The sequence below is a fragment of the Poecile atricapillus genome, chromosome 1 (genome assembly GCF_030490865.1).
Source record: "Poecile atricapillus isolate bPoeAtr1 chromosome 1, bPoeAtr1.hap1, whole genome shotgun sequence".
Taxonomy (NCBI): domain Eukaryota; kingdom Metazoa; phylum Chordata; class Aves; order Passeriformes; family Paridae; genus Poecile; species Poecile atricapillus.
This window is the reverse complement of record NC_081249.1, coordinates 56,324,601-56,342,103: the sequence shown is the minus strand read 5'-3', so window position 1 is coordinate 56,342,103 and position 17,503 is coordinate 56,324,601. Positions and strand designations below refer to the sequence as shown.

The 17,503-nt window shown below is 35.8% G+C and overlaps 1 protein-coding gene across 1 annotated transcript in view; it reads right to left on the bottom strand.

Moving 5' to 3' along the window:
• DIAPH3 (diaphanous related formin 3) overlaps window positions 1-17,503 on the bottom strand; it is a 217,716-nt gene that overhangs the window by 120,955 nt on the left and 79,258 nt on the right. The window contains exons 18-19 of the mRNA XM_058829342.1: window positions 7,215-7,310; window positions 6,196-6,290 (exon numbers count right to left, since the gene is read on the bottom strand). Of these exons, the coding sequence (XP_058685325.1) occupies window positions 6,196-6,290; window positions 7,215-7,310 (191 nt within the window). The remainder of the gene's footprint in view (window positions 1-6,195; window positions 6,291-7,214; window positions 7,311-17,503) is intronic.

The window sequence follows — 17,503 nt, the reverse complement described above, 5'->3', positions numbered from 1 at the left end:
AGATTCAATGTTGCTTTTATTATTGTAAACAAACAGGTTTACACATGCATTATTACCATACACTCCAAAGACAATACTCTTCCCTGAAGACAGCAGAATGTACATAGCAACACACAAATTAGAGTAACTGAGAGTGTAAAAGATGAGTGATGCAATACTGCCAGCACCTGACACAGATCCTACACACTTCCATAGTGTTCTTTTTTAACTGTTTTTAAAGAAAGAATATGCTTGATAGGCACTATGCAAACAGAACACTTAGAAGCAAACAGAACAAGAACTTCAAGTATAACATTACCATCCAAAGGATGGCAAGAATTACTAATACTAGATTAAAAGTATTTTGAAAAAGAATAATTAATTTTCTAGCATTTCAAAACAAAAGTTTAAACCCATTACACTTACTTACTTATACTACTACTGAGCCTGAAAACTTGCTAGTAGTATAACAGAGGTGAGATTCAGCTTCAGCTGAATTCACAAGTCCATATTGGGAGGTTGGATACATATAGGTGAATGTCTTGTGAACACAGGCAAAGGAAGGAATTTCACCTTCATCTGTTCATCTGAGGAATCCTCTGACTCCCTAGTTTCCTGAACACTTAGATACATATTATCTACATAAAGACACTCACATTTGGGCACCTGAACCCCACTCTAATGAGCTTCTGCTAGGCTGGCTAAAAATGGCTTTTCAGATGTTCTGGAAATAGAAAACTTCTCAAACACTTAATTTTGGTACATAACTTGAGTCTGTAGCTCAGTTCTGTCCCATCTCAAGATGACTGCTAGGCAATAGTCAAGATTCCCTACCACCTGTCTTTCTCAGATTGTTTCTGGTTACACATTGGTTAAGCTTCTGTTACATAAGAAAATCATGAGAGAAATTTTTCTTTCTTAAAACAATCCCTGTTTACTGGTAAGATCACTCTCCTGCACTGAACTGAAGATTCAATCCTTTTAACACTGAAGCCAGTTCAGGAAACACAGCCAACCCACTACCTATTAACACATTTCAAGAAAGAAACAAGAAGACCAACTCCAGAAGATCCCCATTACTTGATGGGAAACGCAGACATTTTGGTTGCCAACATTTGTTTTATTACCTTTTAAGTAAATAGCTTTGGTGATATACAATGAGCAAAAAAGAATTTGTTTCAGTTAGTGAACAGAATTTTCATTTGAAAGTGTTGAAAAAAGCCTAATTGTACCCACTAAAAATCTTACTTCCTTCTTTTACAGAAAATTCAGCCAGTTAAGATATAAAAATTACCTCCCTGGGGCCAGACAGATAAAAAGTCATACCTATGCTTTGCTTAATGTACTTCTTTAGTTTAAGAAGAATGAATTTTACTGTTTTAAGTAGTAGCTGAAAAATATCCCTAAATCAGTAGACTGATTCAACAGAATGTCCATACTCAGCTAAGGATTTCGGTAAGAAAAGAAAAAAAACTATTAAAAATGCATGAACGATGATGCTTAAAACAATAAACTTAAATTTTAGGAGCTTGGTTTGGATATGGACAAACTGATTTTTAGTGGAACAGCAGTCATACATATCCTTACCACTATAACATTTGGAAAATATTTCTGTAAAAAAGATTACATTTATTAATTATGGATGAAGATGTCTGGCACTAAATCAGTAACACGAAGCAAAAATGAAAGGGTACAAAGTGTAAAAAGATCCATTCTAAATTAGAAATTCATAACACCTATTTTCTTTTTTTATATCCAACATTCCCATAAACAGCTCTAAATATAATACAATTCCTTAATCTTTACTGAAATTAAAATGTTATTATTTGATACAGAAATAGTTTTCATATGAAGAAAAACTGCCCACAAAACTTTCAAAAAACAAAACCAGTCAAGTGTTAGATGAATATTTTCAATATTGAGCGTCAGAATATAAAAAAAAAAAAGCTACCAAAACTGAAGAAGCACCTGATATCAAAGCAGCTTTTATGGTATTCAGATAAAGCTTTTAAACAGCTACAGAAGAAACACATTTTGAATATCAAACTAGGATAAAAGAGAAGAAAGAATTTTGACTAAGTCACGGGAAACATTTCAATAATCAGTCAATAAGTTTTTGGATTACAACATGACTTTTGGAGTTTTTACATTTTTAAACACTAGATTTAATTTCTAAGTGAAGCGGGGTGGAGGGAGGGGGATGCAGACTGATGGAGAGGAAATACATTTTATTTTGTAAGCGTAACAGGAGCTGGACTAAGAACAAATTTCCAACTTCAGAAAGAGTGATATTAGGACTCACTGAACACAACAGTTACAGCTAAACAAAGAAACATTCTGAAAGCAAGAAATTCCTCAAAAGGAGAAGTACCATATTGTCTAAGGTAACTTTTAGGAATGAAGAAAATTAGCCGTATGGTTGCAAACCTACATACGCTTTCTCTCTTCTCAGAATGACAAAATACACAGAACACATTTTTATAGCATGGTCATAATGCATACTTGAAAAGGATTTTGAAGGTAAAAATAGAGACATACAGCTGGATACTTAAAAGTTATTTAGTAACCTAAGTACATATGAAGGTGGATACCAACTTTCTGAAGAAATAAAGCATTGTTCTACCACTTTCAAAGAAAGATGAGTGTCTTAAGTCCTTTTTCAAGTTTAAACTCAGTCCCTTTTTCAAAGTTATTTGTTGCTTTACCCAGAAACAAGCAACTTGAATGAAACCATTTGATAAATATTATTGCATCCAAACTTGCAAACTAAATTTGAAGCTTAAGTTCTACTGAATTTTCCACCTGATTTAGGTTTTCAAGTGATTAATCACTTGGAAAAAAAATGCAGTCTATACTCTTGAGTGTTTTATATGACTGTGATCATACACGATATTGTGCGCATGATCACTTGTCTTCCATTCCATTGACTTTCACACAATCACAGCAGCTGCTAATATCACTGTAATCTTGCAGGATAAAATTTCTCACTTTTGGCTCTTCATCTTCTCTTACCCTTTTCTTAAATAAAATTGATCACTCCCCTCCAAAAGTAAATGCAAAAGGGCTCAACCAATGTCAAAACCGCTTTGGATTCAATTTTAATGCCAGCTACATAGAGAAGTTACTGAATACATTGACTTTCAACATACTTTACTGTTAATACCAATTAATAATGCCACAAGATTATCAGCATAGTATAAAAAAGGTTATATCCTATTACATTGTTAGCCATGCCTACTGCAAAGCTCCAGTGGGGTTAGGGTGTGTTAGATGTTCTAAACATACTATAAAATTAGGCAATCTTTATCCCAAGGCATATTCAATTATAATGGAAATAATAGTCCACAGAAATGAAAAATAATGATACAAAAGCAAAAAAATTATCCATGAAAATAATTTTTCTCAGATTACTGCATCTTCACATAGAAGTATGCCATTCATTCATTACCCCTTAATGGTTTGATGATTTTTCCCCCCAGACTCTAAATGCAAAAATAAGTTTGTCTTCTTTAAATTACATACACAGAAATTATCAAAATGAAAGTTTGTAATATTTTTGATATATAGTATTTTTTTATACAGGTAGCTTCATTTAATTGTTGAGGACCTAATTTTCTAACAAGCTAAAGATTAACTGTTGAAGAACAGTGCTAAGATCAAATAGCATGAGAGACTCTCAGAGCAAGCACGGACTGAGACAAGAGTTTAAACTGAACATAACAGCAGAGCATATACCATCTCTCAATTTTTCATGCTACCATACAGAATTTCTACTATTATACCAAAAATATAAAATAAAGATACACATCATGCTGCTCTTGAGCATGAAGAAAACCTTGAAAAAGTGATCTAAGTGCAAAATAGACTAAAAAAACAATTTAGAAGTGTAAACTATGTTCATCCTAATAACCTTAAAGTAATAGTTTCACTGCCAATATTAACTGCATCATTGAAAAAAATAATTAGAACTATACAATGACTATATATACTGTCACTGGAGATGAGTGCTTGCTCCTTCAAACACTTAAGAGAAACATCTCATTCTTCAGTGAATAAGGGAAAGTGAAGTCCCAATGGCTGAAGAGAGATTAAACATCTTTGAATTCCAAGTCAGAAGAAGAGAGGGCAAAACTGCATGCAGGAAGAAAAAGGGCATGCTGAGCACTGCACAACCTCCTCAGTAGGATGTTATTTTGACATTCCAATATGGTGGAAATTCATTTTGCTGGAAAACCACACACATACAGATTTGTCTTGTTTTGACATCTGAACGCAAGTTCCTATGTGTTGTAGTACCAGACACATCTGAATTTCAGTAAGCCTTAAAGTAACAACTAATTTTATCATCCTGATACCTGTATTTGTCTTAACTAATCAACATTGCTCCAAAAAGGAAATGTTTCTAAGAAAAAAAAATCCACATTCAACTTTCTTTTATATTTCTGTAGGGACTGGTACCCATGTCTGTAACACATTTTTAAGAATGCTGAAGAGACTAGCTACCTAAAAATTATACCACATTACTAGTAGAAAGTAATTATCAATTATTGACATATTATGTTTTGACATTTATGAGCCATAATAGAAATAATTTGAAGTTCATCACAGTATGCCAGAGTCCTGTCCAAACCACAGAAATTTTTCTTAAGACAGATCTTTTCAAATTTATTGATGCCCATCAAGATGACTCAAGATTATGGCACATGACGGGAAAGGACAGACAGAAAAGTCACTTTGTTGAACTCTAGGAAAGCAAGCCTCATGGGCCCTTAATGTGTGCAGATACCCAACTAGATGGTACAAAGAAGGTGTAGTTAAGCTCTTCTTGGAATTGTGTGGAAGGTCAAAAGTTATCACAATAAACATCCCACTTAGATAAACAAAGAAACGTTTTCTACTACAAGTGTTCAACACTGGAAAAGGTGTCCAGAAAGCCTATGGGGTCTCCAGCCATGGAGATACAAAAAATTTGATGGAAAAGGCCCTGATCAAACTGCTCTAGTTGACCTGGCTTTGAGCAGAGCCTTGGCTCAAATTACTTCAAGACACCTCTTAAAAATTATTTTTCCCATGGTTCTAAAATGATTCATTTGTGTTTATTTCCTTAACTTCTTCAGCTTTTCAACCATTAAATATCACTGTATATAGAACTTCCAGTTTCTTTTGTCTCTACATAGAGTCATACTGACTTTGTGCTTTAAAAAAAAAAATTGAAAGTGAAGATACTACCTAAATAAGGTCCATGGAAGAGAAGTAGAGAATGATGTAAATGCCCTAGGGCAAGATATTGGATTGCTACAGCTCTAAACAAAAAACTCCAAACCAAACAAACAAAACAGATATTTGTGCAGATAACACAGAGCTAAAAACAAAATAAAGAAAAAATTGGTAAGCAGGGAAGAAACAAAACATCAGATGTACTCAAGAAAAAGTGTCAATTTAGACATGGACAATACAGCAAATTGAAAATATAAATTCAGCGGTATCATAGTTTAATCCCATCCAGCAACCAAACCCCAAGCAGCCACTCACTCGCTCTCCCTGCAGTGGGATCAGGAAGAGAAGGGAAGGGTAAAAGCCAGAAGACTTACAGGATGAGATAAAACTGAAAGCAAAGCAAAGCAACGCAAGGAATACATTCAGTGGTTCCCTTGGGCTGGGAGGTGTTTTCTGCATCTTCAGGAAAGCAGGGCCCACCTTGTGTAATGGTGACTTGAAAAGACAAACACCACTCCATCTCTCTTCCTTCTTCCCCCCACTTTACATACTTAGCATGATGCCCTATGGTCTGGAATGTACCCTTGATCATTTAGGGTCACCTGTCCTGGCTGTGTCCCTTCCCAACCTCCCAAATACACCCAGCCCCCTTGCCAGGGTGGCAGTACGAACTGCAGAAAAGTCCTGGCTCTGTGCAAGCCCTGCTCAGCAATAACAAAAATATTTCTGTTTTATCAACTCCATGCTCAGCACAAATCCAAACATAACCCCATACCAGCCATTGTGAAGGAAGTTAACTCAATCCCACCCAGAAACAGCACAAGCTGCTTTCATAAAAATATTAGCATTGCAAGTTAAAAAAAAATCTAACATCCACAGGAAAAAAAACATTCTTGCTGTTCATTAATAGCCAAGTTTACATTAAGAAGTTTCTATGAGTTTCTATTTACTGAGAAGCTTCTCTTGAAATACTGGGATCTTAAGTGTCATTTTTGTTACCTGAATCATGGACTCTGAGAGGTGGGTTTCATCTACGTCCAATATCATCATTTTGATTTCTTCATAAGGCACTCGGAAAGATCCAAGGAAAATTGCTGAAACAAAGATTCCACAAATAATGAAGAAAGCAAGACAACAACTATCTTGCCCTTACTTTAAAAACACTAGTGAAACAGGTCATAGCATCTCCAGGTTATCAAACAATATGCCAAGTAATATAGGTAAGGAATAACTATTTTTAATGTATTTTAAATTACTGTTCTCTTTCAATTCCAGCCTTCTCCATATCCATTTGTTTTATACAACATCCAGCATCACAGAAGACTTCCATAAGCAGTCAGAGACAAGTCTACTCTGCAGAAGAATCACTGCTATTACAGTATTTTGTGCTGAGGTGACAATTATAATTTTTTCAATAGTCTTGTCAGAGCTTTCTCTTAAAGAGGCACATGACAAACAAAAACCATAGAAGCAAAAAACAAAATGTTCTTAAAAGCACTCTTTATTTAGTCACAATACATTTCTTATTTAATCTCTGCTGACATTTAGGAACTTATTCTTTCCAGAACTCCTCTACATCAAAACTTTATTTTCTTTGTATGCATATTATTCCATAATACCGAGTATCACCTAGTTTCTATAAAGTTCATGAGACAGGCAGACATGCTGCAGACATTTCTATTCTTTTGTTGATAAGGGGTGGGGACATGCAGGGGAAGGGGGGCATCCAGTATTCCTTGATGAATGTATTGAAAATACAGATGGATTAGATACATAGCTGTATGCTTGCACTTCAATATACACAATCTTGAATAAGGAATAATCTTTAACTACTTTTGGGGTCTTTTTACGTGTTTCAGTAGTGTCAACTCACATATTTGGGGTTAAAAACAATATGCACATATTTAAACATATTTTAAACAAGAAGTGGTTCCCAGGCAATCACAAGAGAGAAAGGCATTTTTATGGAACATTTATACATTACTCTGAGGGTAAAAAACCCAACAGAATCTACTTACACAGATTCTGTGCAATCTTAGGATCCAAAACTTTTAATTCTTTGATTCGTTTCTTAATGGATTTCTTTTCCTCAAAATCCTCCTCCTCTCTTTTTACTGCCAAAGTAATCACAAATACAATCATGGTTAATTCTTAATATTTAGAGGAAACATTCATGAATTCAGAAAGCAGATTTGGTATCAAGCGTAGTCAATTCACAGAGGAAAGATCATAAAACACAGAGACAAAAAATTAAGAGGTTTCACATATATTGCTTGCATTCCGAAACTTTTGCTCTTCAGTCAAATATGTCAGCTTGTTAGCCTTCTAGATTTTTTTTTTGTTTTTTAATATATAGGACCTAAATAAACATGCTAATGTTAATTGTACAAATTCAGTCATACTTAAAATATCATGCAACATGCTCCAGTTACCCTGGCCAGGCTAGGATTATGAGTTGGATTTTAACAATAACAAATCTTTAAAAATATGGCACTATGTCTTAACACTGAGACATCTATCTATTTTTGCCAATGCTTTTGTCTAACTATATGCACCAAAATTATCAAAGATCACTGGCTTATTAAAAAATTAACATTACCTTATAATATAGGTGAGTTGTTATATACCTATATAGAATATAGGCATATACATAGATCTATTTTCCTTCTCCCCTCAAAAAGATGTATTTTTTAATATATTATGTAATCACATTATTACAAAATACCACAAAATTATTGTATAAACATATATTAACATTGCTGGAGATTTTGGGTTATTCTTTCTTTTAATAATTCATATAAATAGAAAATAATTCATACAAATAGGATCTCCCAAATACATTCTGTAAGCTGAATTTATTTCATTAGTCACACATTGTCATAAGAATTTCACTTAAAATAACAACACAGGCTTGATAAATATTAGAAGGAATTATTATGCAAACAAACTAAAAAGTGAAAACCACACAAATCTTTCTTTAAATATGATCTGGTATTGTATTATTTTACAATAATATGTAATACAAAATAATCTTTCCTTTTTGACTTTTTCTTCTTCCACCCCCAAGCACAAATCTTCACTGTCAAATTTTATTTACCAAATGCATTGCTACTGTTTATCTAATTCTGTATACTAGTTCACAAATGAAATTAGTTTCCAAGCTTTTACAATATGATTGTTCCAAATTAAGTTATACATGCTTCAAATATTTGAGAGTAGAAAATATGCTACAATAATATAATGTGCTACTGACTTCCGAAGTAGATAGGTATAGATGAGAAGTCCTGTCAAGGCAATATAGGATTAAAACTTCTAGCACAGTGATGGTCCTTGACAAAACTAGACATAAGCATGAATTATCAAGATGATTTCCCTAAGCTGAAATTAATTCTGAAAACGTTAAGGAAGCTATTTAAGAGCTACATCACTCTTAAAAATGTTTTTCAAAGCATGATACATTTTGCCAAGGATTGGGACGCAGACTAAATGAACTCTGGAGGTCTTTGAGCTTTTTTGTCTAGGATACAACCAAAGAGATTAGCAATTGAAGACCTCCCACAGGGATTGAAGGAGCCAGATTCAAGTCTCTTCCGAGTAGGCGGAAACATAAATTTGAATCATCTCCTGAATCACTTTTGAAACTCTACACCTCCTAGGCACCACAATGCTTCTGAGAATATGCCACAATGCAGAAAAGAACCTGTATTCTGCAAAAATGAAATCACTATGTTAAGACATAAAGCAATCCTTAGAAGAAGGACTGATAACCTTCTGTCTGGGTCCTGGAAAATGGGTTACAAAGCCACAATACTACTCTTTTGTCTCTTCCCAGTCTACCCACAAAATCCACTTGGCCTTGAATTTCTTTTAGGATAGATTTAACGGAATGGTTAGTATTCTCCTGTACCAGGAAAAACAACGCACCCTACTTACTACACACGTGAAAGCAAAAGTAGGTTTTCACTACCAATGCGAGAACTCTATAGCCAAAGTTCCAAAGGAATAGAATGACATTAAAGCTACTGGATAAAAAGAAGGTTACCACTAAAGGTTCACTTTTTCTGATTATGCTTGAAGAAGAACCCTTACTGAATCCAGAAGGGGGTGTCAAGAGGCTGCTGATCCCAGAATACCATGATTGTTTTCTCCTGCAGTTATACACTTTAACAGACCTCTCAAATTTCTTAATTTCTTCAACAACACACTGAAAACAGTAACGCTTAAAAACATTACTTTTGTGTTGCCTCAAAGTCATATCAACACTAGAATTGCAGATTCTCCTAGAACACCTGTACATCCCTGCAGCACAGGTTCCAAGCAATTTTAATGCCTCAATGAAAACAGTACAATGCTTTATGGGTACCTTGGAACTTCGCAAAGAAACTTGGAACTTTACATGAAGCAACATAATTTCCTTTGTAGTTCACAATAAAAAAAAAGGTAAATTATCTAAATTTACTAATTAGCTTAAATGTGCCCTGACTGCCTCAAACTGGACACTAATAGGGACAGAAATTAAAAAAAAATAAAAGCTTGCATCTTCCAGCACTAGAAAGCAGAATTTATTAATTACGAGTCTTATAGTCAAGATAATACAGATACACAAACATGCGAAAAGATTAACAGTTAAACACACACTACTTAATTCCCTGCTTCCAAATCAAGAAACAATGCTACAAATGAACTGGCTAATAGCCTCAGGAATTTTCACCCAGGAGGAGGATATGCACTTGGCTACAGCACTATTTAAGGCATTGCAACACTAAGGAAAAACATGTAAGCATAAAACGTATCTACTCTAGGAAACTCATGCAGGAATTGTATGCAGAGTTTTACAACTATGCAACAAACTAAATTACTGCAAACTTACATGTCACTTCTTCAGCAGAATTCAGGTCACGTCCTTAGGTAGTTGGCAGCAATAAGAAGCAGAGGACATGTATTACCTTTCTAGCTGGTTTGAAATGTTGCACTTCCCACTGAAACCTCTGATACCTTCTACTGCCTATAGAAATTTTTACTTCCTTTGTTACTGTCCTGGTTTCAGACAAGGGCACAGGTCCTGTGGAGCCATGTGGCCATGGCCAAGACATTGTGCTACTCAATCCCATCTCACCTCATGGCCAGGGAGGAGGGAAATGGGTCTCTCTCTTGCTTCCTGGAAAAGAGGGGGAAGGAAAAGCCATTCCTTTTCCAGGGAACCAAGTGATGAATGGAGTGGTGGGGTAACACTGGTCCTGACCAGATGATCTGTCTGCCATTTTTTTCATTGTCTTGGGTTTGGGGGAAAAACATGGGGGCAGATGGTCTGTCCACCATTTTGTTCCTTGTTCCTGTCTGTGAGAAATTACCTCCAAATCACATTATTTTTGTTAAATTTTGTTATTAATATTTTGCTGTCACTGTTCTTATCTCATTGCTGCTTCCAGTAAATTGCTTTTATCTCAGTCTGTGATCTCTGCCTTTTTTACCTCCCACTGAAGGCGGGAGGGGGCCGCTAAATGAGGGAGTGCCACTCCTAAACCATAACAGGTGGCAAAAAAAAAGCACACCCAAAATCCCAAGAAACATAACTCTTCTCTATTTCCAACAAGAAAAAAGGGGAAAAAAAATCCCAGCAGAGGAAAATTAATAGAAATATCTGAACAGGTGAAGTAAGAACCTAGACTAAAAGGAAATCAAAGAAAATAAGCAGTTAAATGTTCATTTGTGGAGAGCACTGGAAATAGAGAGGAAAATATACAAAACAAAGTAAATGGGAACATCTGCTTACAGTGGAAAAAAAGAAAACAACCTCCTGGGAGTGGGCAGCTGCTGCAGAAAGGATGTGACTATTTGAGGAAAATAGATGTGAGATGTTACCATGCTAATTAGAGAAGAAACCAGGGGATCACAACATACATAGACAGTTCTCACAGCTCCAGAAGTTTGATCTTACTAAAGCATTAACTTTTTCAAAATTACATTTTTTTTATAGCTTTTATACAAGAGAAAACTGCACACCCTTTAAAATTCTGTCCATACGCTAAATCTATCCCACTGTGGGACACACAAATGGCCCTAGCATCTGAGCTATATTTTGTCAGTAGTACCTCATTGGATGCTCCTGCTCTGCCCTCTCAGGCGAGAAACAAAGTGCTAGAGCACTTTGAAACGCACAGAATGCACCTCCCACCCTTTGCATTTCCTCTTATCTTCACACCCCACATCCTTATTAACAAGACTGTAAAATTAACAGATGTGGTTGCCAACATACACACACAGAAATACCTCAAAGGAGTTTTAGATCCTAGACAGATTGCTTTTATTGTCTCCTTCAAATTCAGATCCACATACACATTCAAATGTAGTCAACTACTTCCATCTGTGGTAATGACCTGACTGAAATTAGGGTCCTGAAAAGAGTGGTGATAGGACTGTTTTACAAACTACAGTTGGAAGCCTGCGGAACAGCACTTCATAAAACTGTGGACTGGATCCTATGGAGCTACTCTGTAAAACTGTGAAACTATTACATTCTTGCTAGGTGCCACTGAAATAATCTACATTCATGAATTGCAATACACATTTCTATTTCTGACAAAGGTCTTGATATAATCTGCTACCCACAATCTTTGTAAGAAAAATCATGTCTGTGCATCCGTATGCTAAAGAAAAAAAAACTTCTAAAATACATCATCCTAGTGGAAAAAAAACAGAAAATACCTTTGAAATACAAGCTTCAAAAGGAATATATCTGAACATTTCTTTTTAAAAGTCTGAATTCCTATTTCAGATGAAATTTGAAAACTACATTACATAGAACACTCAGTGGAGTTATTTCGTCACTAGAGTTATTTTGTCACTAAGTAACAGCACGTACAGAAAATTACACGACCTTACACTTTTCCTAGCCTCTTAGCTAAGACAAGTCATCTTGTGTCCCCTCTTCGCTGAAAAATGAAAAATGAAAGAACATGACCTGGGGTCATGGACTCAAAGCACGTACCCATACGGAGCATCATTATGGAAGTAGATGCCTACTTCATCTGTATAGAACTCTAATTCTTAAAAGTAAATGATAACTTGTGTCCCATGTATCCCATGGGTATTCAACTGGAAAACCTGCAGTCTTCATCTCCTAAAAGTTACCTGAAATCAAAGGAGCAGATCTTTAATAGAAAATTAGGTTCTAGCTAAATAACAAATCCTGTAGAACTTAGTTATTCAAAGCTAAAATGTGGAGTACCTTGGTCTCAATCACTATTGAGGTTGGAAGTGACCTCTGGAGGTCATTTGGTCCAATCCCCTTACCAGGTGCCCAGGACTGTATTCAGGTGGCCTTTGAACATCACCCCAAGGCTGGAGAGAGAGTCCAAAACCACCATGGGCACTCGGTGCCAGTGCTCAGTCTCCGTCAAAGTAATAAAAAAGTGGCTTGTGATCTTCAGGAGGCACCACCTGTGTTTCAGTTCATGGCCACTGTCTCTTTTCTTATCACTGGGCACTACTGAGAAGTGTCTGGCTCAATTCTCCTTGCACTCTCCCTTTCAGGTGCTTATGTAAGCTGGCAAGATCCTCCTGAGCCTCCCCTTCTCCATGTTAAACATTCACGGCTTTCTCAGCCTTTCCACACAGGAGGGAGGCTTCAGTCCCTTCACCATCTTCATGACCCTTAGTTGGACTTTTCCCAGTACATCCATGTCTCTCTTTCACTGGGGAGCCTCGAGCTGGACACAGTATTCCAGGTGTGGCCATGCCAGTATTGAAATCAAAGGCCAGACAAGGAATATTTGTCTTTTAACTGACAGGACAGAAACTTTTGAAGACTTGGATTGTTTTAACAGCTGCATGCTACTGTCCTATAATATGACATGCAACAAAACAAAACAAAACCTTTAGTCTCAAAAAAAAATTTAAAAATTAAAAAAAAATAAAAAGGCCTATTAATAGGCCTATTAATACCAAGCCTATTAATAGGCCTATTAATAGGCCTATTAATACCAAGCCTATTAATTACCTAGACCACGACACTACACAGTGCCATCAGCTCCACTTGCATATTTCATATTGATTTGTTCACCAGCACAATCTACTTTAAAATACAAAAGAAATTGCGAACTAGATCTAAGGCATTTTACAATAGCATTGAAAACACCTTTCTTTTTTTTATGAAAACAAGGATAAAATAAGGTTACCAGGCATAGCCCACAGAAGTAGGAAGAATGCCTGAACACTGAAAGAACAGGAAGCTGATAAATATTCTGCTTTCCAAACTAAGCAACCAAAGGTTGTATCAACACAATTGTTATCATCAGGGACTGCTCATCACTTAAAGTTCTGTTTTAAATGATAGTTCGCTCTAAACCAAGAACATTAAACTCTCACATTTTTTAACAGTAGCTGACAAAATTCTGAAGGGAAAAAAAAAACAACCCTGAAGTACTATTTCCTAAGAAGTAACTAAAATGCTCATAGAAATATGGCATACAAAATCAGAATAGTCATTCTCTTAGCTACAATCTGAACACCTGCTGGGCTCCCCACTAGAACTGAAAGTTTTAACCAAGTCTGATTCAACTCTTGGAAAGACCTGAAACTTCATTAATTCTTGTCTTAGGGGAAAGATAAAATGGGAGTTTGAAATAAGCTTTCTGCTACAATGGAGTCTGCTGGACAGGGAAAAGCAAAACATTCTGCTGTTTCCAGCAGAACAGTCTAGTGCCAGTAGACACTTAATTCTATTGTTTTCATATCTCCCCATTCTAAGATATATTCCTACCATCAAGATTTAGCTTTCTGGGCCTTACAAAGCTGATCCATCACTTGTCAAAGGCATCATAAGCTGAATAACAGATCTGAGTGCACTTGTACAAACCCAAAGGGAGCATAGTTGATTCAAGGAAGACCATAACATTACTGATAGAAAATTGGAACAGCAAGTGTTCCCCTCCACTCTTTGATGTTCAATAGTTGCCTCTCAGATGTTGTCAAAATTCAGAGCAAAATTTTTTCATTTAATAATCCTTGAGAGATTGTTCTTCCACACATTTGTGTCACTGCTTTTTAAAACTAATAAATTTTAAATTTTAAGTCCTTCAGCACGGAGTTCCAACTCTTAATTATGCATTGTACAAAGAAAGACTTCATTTTTATAATCTTGATTGGTTTTGCTGTACCTCTACTATACTTTTTATTAGTAAGAAGAAAGGAAACCACAAAGAGTATGCAGGATGTGGGCAAAGCTTGAACTTTACCAATGACACTTTTACTTACTATTTTGTTTTCCTTTCCTAACAGTTTCAAAAACCCTGTTTTGCCAGTATATCAGTAATTTATCAAATTGATACCTAATTCTGCCATTTATCATTGATAATCCAATATGTACCCCTGGTACCAACTTTGGCAATTGTATTCAAGCCTTTTTTAAAACCGTTGTCACATTAGTCACCTTGCTTCCTTTCCTCTGATGCTGGCATAAGTTCAAGTTATAGTTTATACAGCACAGCTCATAGCTCAGCTGTTTCATCCTTCAGTTCCCTTAGAAGTCCAGGGTGAATACCAGCTGGTCTTAGCAATCTGTTACTGTCCACTTTACTGACCTATTCGAAAACTCACTCTGATGACCACGGAAGTCATGTTTCTTGCTCTAATGTGGTGTTCCCCCAAAGCCCAGCTTGGAGGTAACTTCATTATTGGTCAAACAGAAATAATTCAGAGCTTCAGCAATTGGCAGCAGGAAAAAAGGTGCGTTGCTCTTTCTTTTTTTACTTTTCCTCTGAAAGGTAGATATAACACTCTAAATCATACTTTTGTATACATTTTTATCCATGCTTAAAATTCAATAGTATGAAAATTTTAACACTTTAGTTCTAAATCACAAAGCAGTTACAATCAGAAACCTACTCACGTCCTCAGAATTAAAATAAAAGCATATATTCCTAAGTGAAACCTGCATGAAAAACAGACATTCAAAGATGTGGCTCCTGTTGCTTATAGATTTTATGTAGCGTTTGTTAAATATGTTTAATATGCTACAGTCCCTCTATTTCCTTAACTATGCTCTGGGGTTTTTTTTTAGGTGAGTCTACCAGTTAATTTTTTTTAATCTTTTAATGAAAAATTCATTACTTAGCTTGATATCAAAACTCTTTAAATTTCACTAAATAGCTTCTAGAAGCTGGACTTGGCTTACTTGGCTTATTTCTAGACCAAAGTCCAACATACAAGCTAATTTTAGTTCTTCTTACTGTGCAAGTTCTGAAAATATTGCTATTTATTTATTCACAAGAATAAGTAGAAGTATATTTTTCATTTTTATATCTTAATTTACTACACTGACAAAATTGCCTCATCATAATCTTAACTTTCAACTTAATACAGATGTTTCCAGCCCTTGACTTTTAAAGACTAGAAGTCTTTGAACATATAGTATTTCAAGTTTTTTCACCTTTGGAGGAGGACTTGGGGTTGTAGTGGATGAATGACTGGACATGTTCTGGCAATGTGTACTTGTGGCCCATAAATCCATCCACATTCTGGACTGCATTAAAAGCAGCATGGCCAAGAGATCAAAGGAGGCAATTCTGCCCCTCTACTCTGCTCTGGTGAAACCCCACCTGGAGTGCTGCATCAAGCTCTGGGGTCCCCAGCACAGGAAGGACATGGAACTCTTGGAACAGGACCAGAGGAAGGCCACAAAAACAATCAGAGTGCTGCAGCACTTCTACAAAGACAGGCTGAGAGAGGTGGGTTTGTTTATCTTGGAGAAGAGAAGCCTCCAGGGAGACCTTGCAACTTTTGAATATTTAAAGGGGGCTTATAAAAATTAGTGTCTATTGTGACAGGAGGCTTTAGCCTAAAAAGAGTTAGACTAGATATATAGTTGAATTTTCTTACTATGAGGGTGAGGAAACAGTGGAACAGGTTGCCTGGAGAAGTGGTGAATGCCTCATCCCTGGAAACATTTGAAGTCAGGCCAGAAGTGGCTCTAGCAATTTGATTTCATTGAATATGTCCTTGCCCATTGCAGATGAGTTTGACTAGATGGCCTTTAAAGGTCCCTTCCAATCTCAGCTATCCTATGATTCCAAAAGTCACATTATGAACACACAGCTGAGCAATTCTGGAAATACATGGGAATCCATTCTTTCCACTACACAGTTTTCCTCTTGCTTGCATATTCCTAGAATTTATGAAAAAGGCAACATAATAATCAATGTACTTCAAAAACTTCAACTGACAAAAATGACCAAAAAATTAACGTGGGGGGAAAAAGTTTGCTATCAAAGTAGTAAATTTAATCAGCTTATGGCGTAATCCAACAAGCCCCAAAGTGGGGCAGGCCATGTAACCAGATGTAACCAGGGCAGAAGACATCAGTCAGGCTTCTTCCCTTCAGCATCAATGAACTGACATGTTCTGTTGCTCAAAGAGCACCATCCTGTGATCCCAGCTGAGCAGAAGCTTGCAACGCATCTGAAAGAAGCTGTTCACCATTTTCCTATTTTTATCTGTATATTTTATATATATTTTATCAGTTGTGCCACTTCTCTGCACAGATAGTAAATACTATCAAACAAGAAAGAGAATTGGACTCCCCGGTATAGCAGCATCAGATTTGCCTGTCACTGAAATATAGCAAAGAACAAATTCATGAAATTTGCTGTTATGAAAATTATAAACAGAAATTACACATTTTCAATTAAACATTTGTTTTTAAAGCTCATTTCTCAGAACAGTACACTGTAACTGACAAGAGAGACATTTTACTTAATCGATTTGATCTTTGTTATTGTAAGATTTAAAGTTAACAAGTACCATCTGAATATGCATAGGTTGAAGATACATTTCTGACAGAAAAGTTTTCCATCAAGATCTCATCTCCTTCCTTTGAACTATGGGGTTCATTTCACTTGTGTGCAATAGTGTTGTATAGTCTTACCAGCACCCAGCACTCAAAATCAGTTTTATTAAATATCCTTATTTATTATCCTGAACAATACCTCAATTCACAAGAACAACAATTTTTATTATTTATTATGTTGAAGTAATTTCATTGCAGAACACATACTGCATTATATGTTATTCATCTGTAAGTACTTTTGCTGAACAGTTTTATAAAGGGTACTCTATGTGTTCTGATGTTATTTTTAATTCTTTTATTAACCTCTGATATTAACTTAAACCAATTCAAAATATTTCCAGGAGGGAAACACTGGATCAGGCTTTCAATCTAATTCATTGAGTGACTATACAAAAAAAAAACCCAAGACATGGAAGTAGAATAGATGAGGTAGTGGAAGGGCAGGAATGAATGATCTAGCAT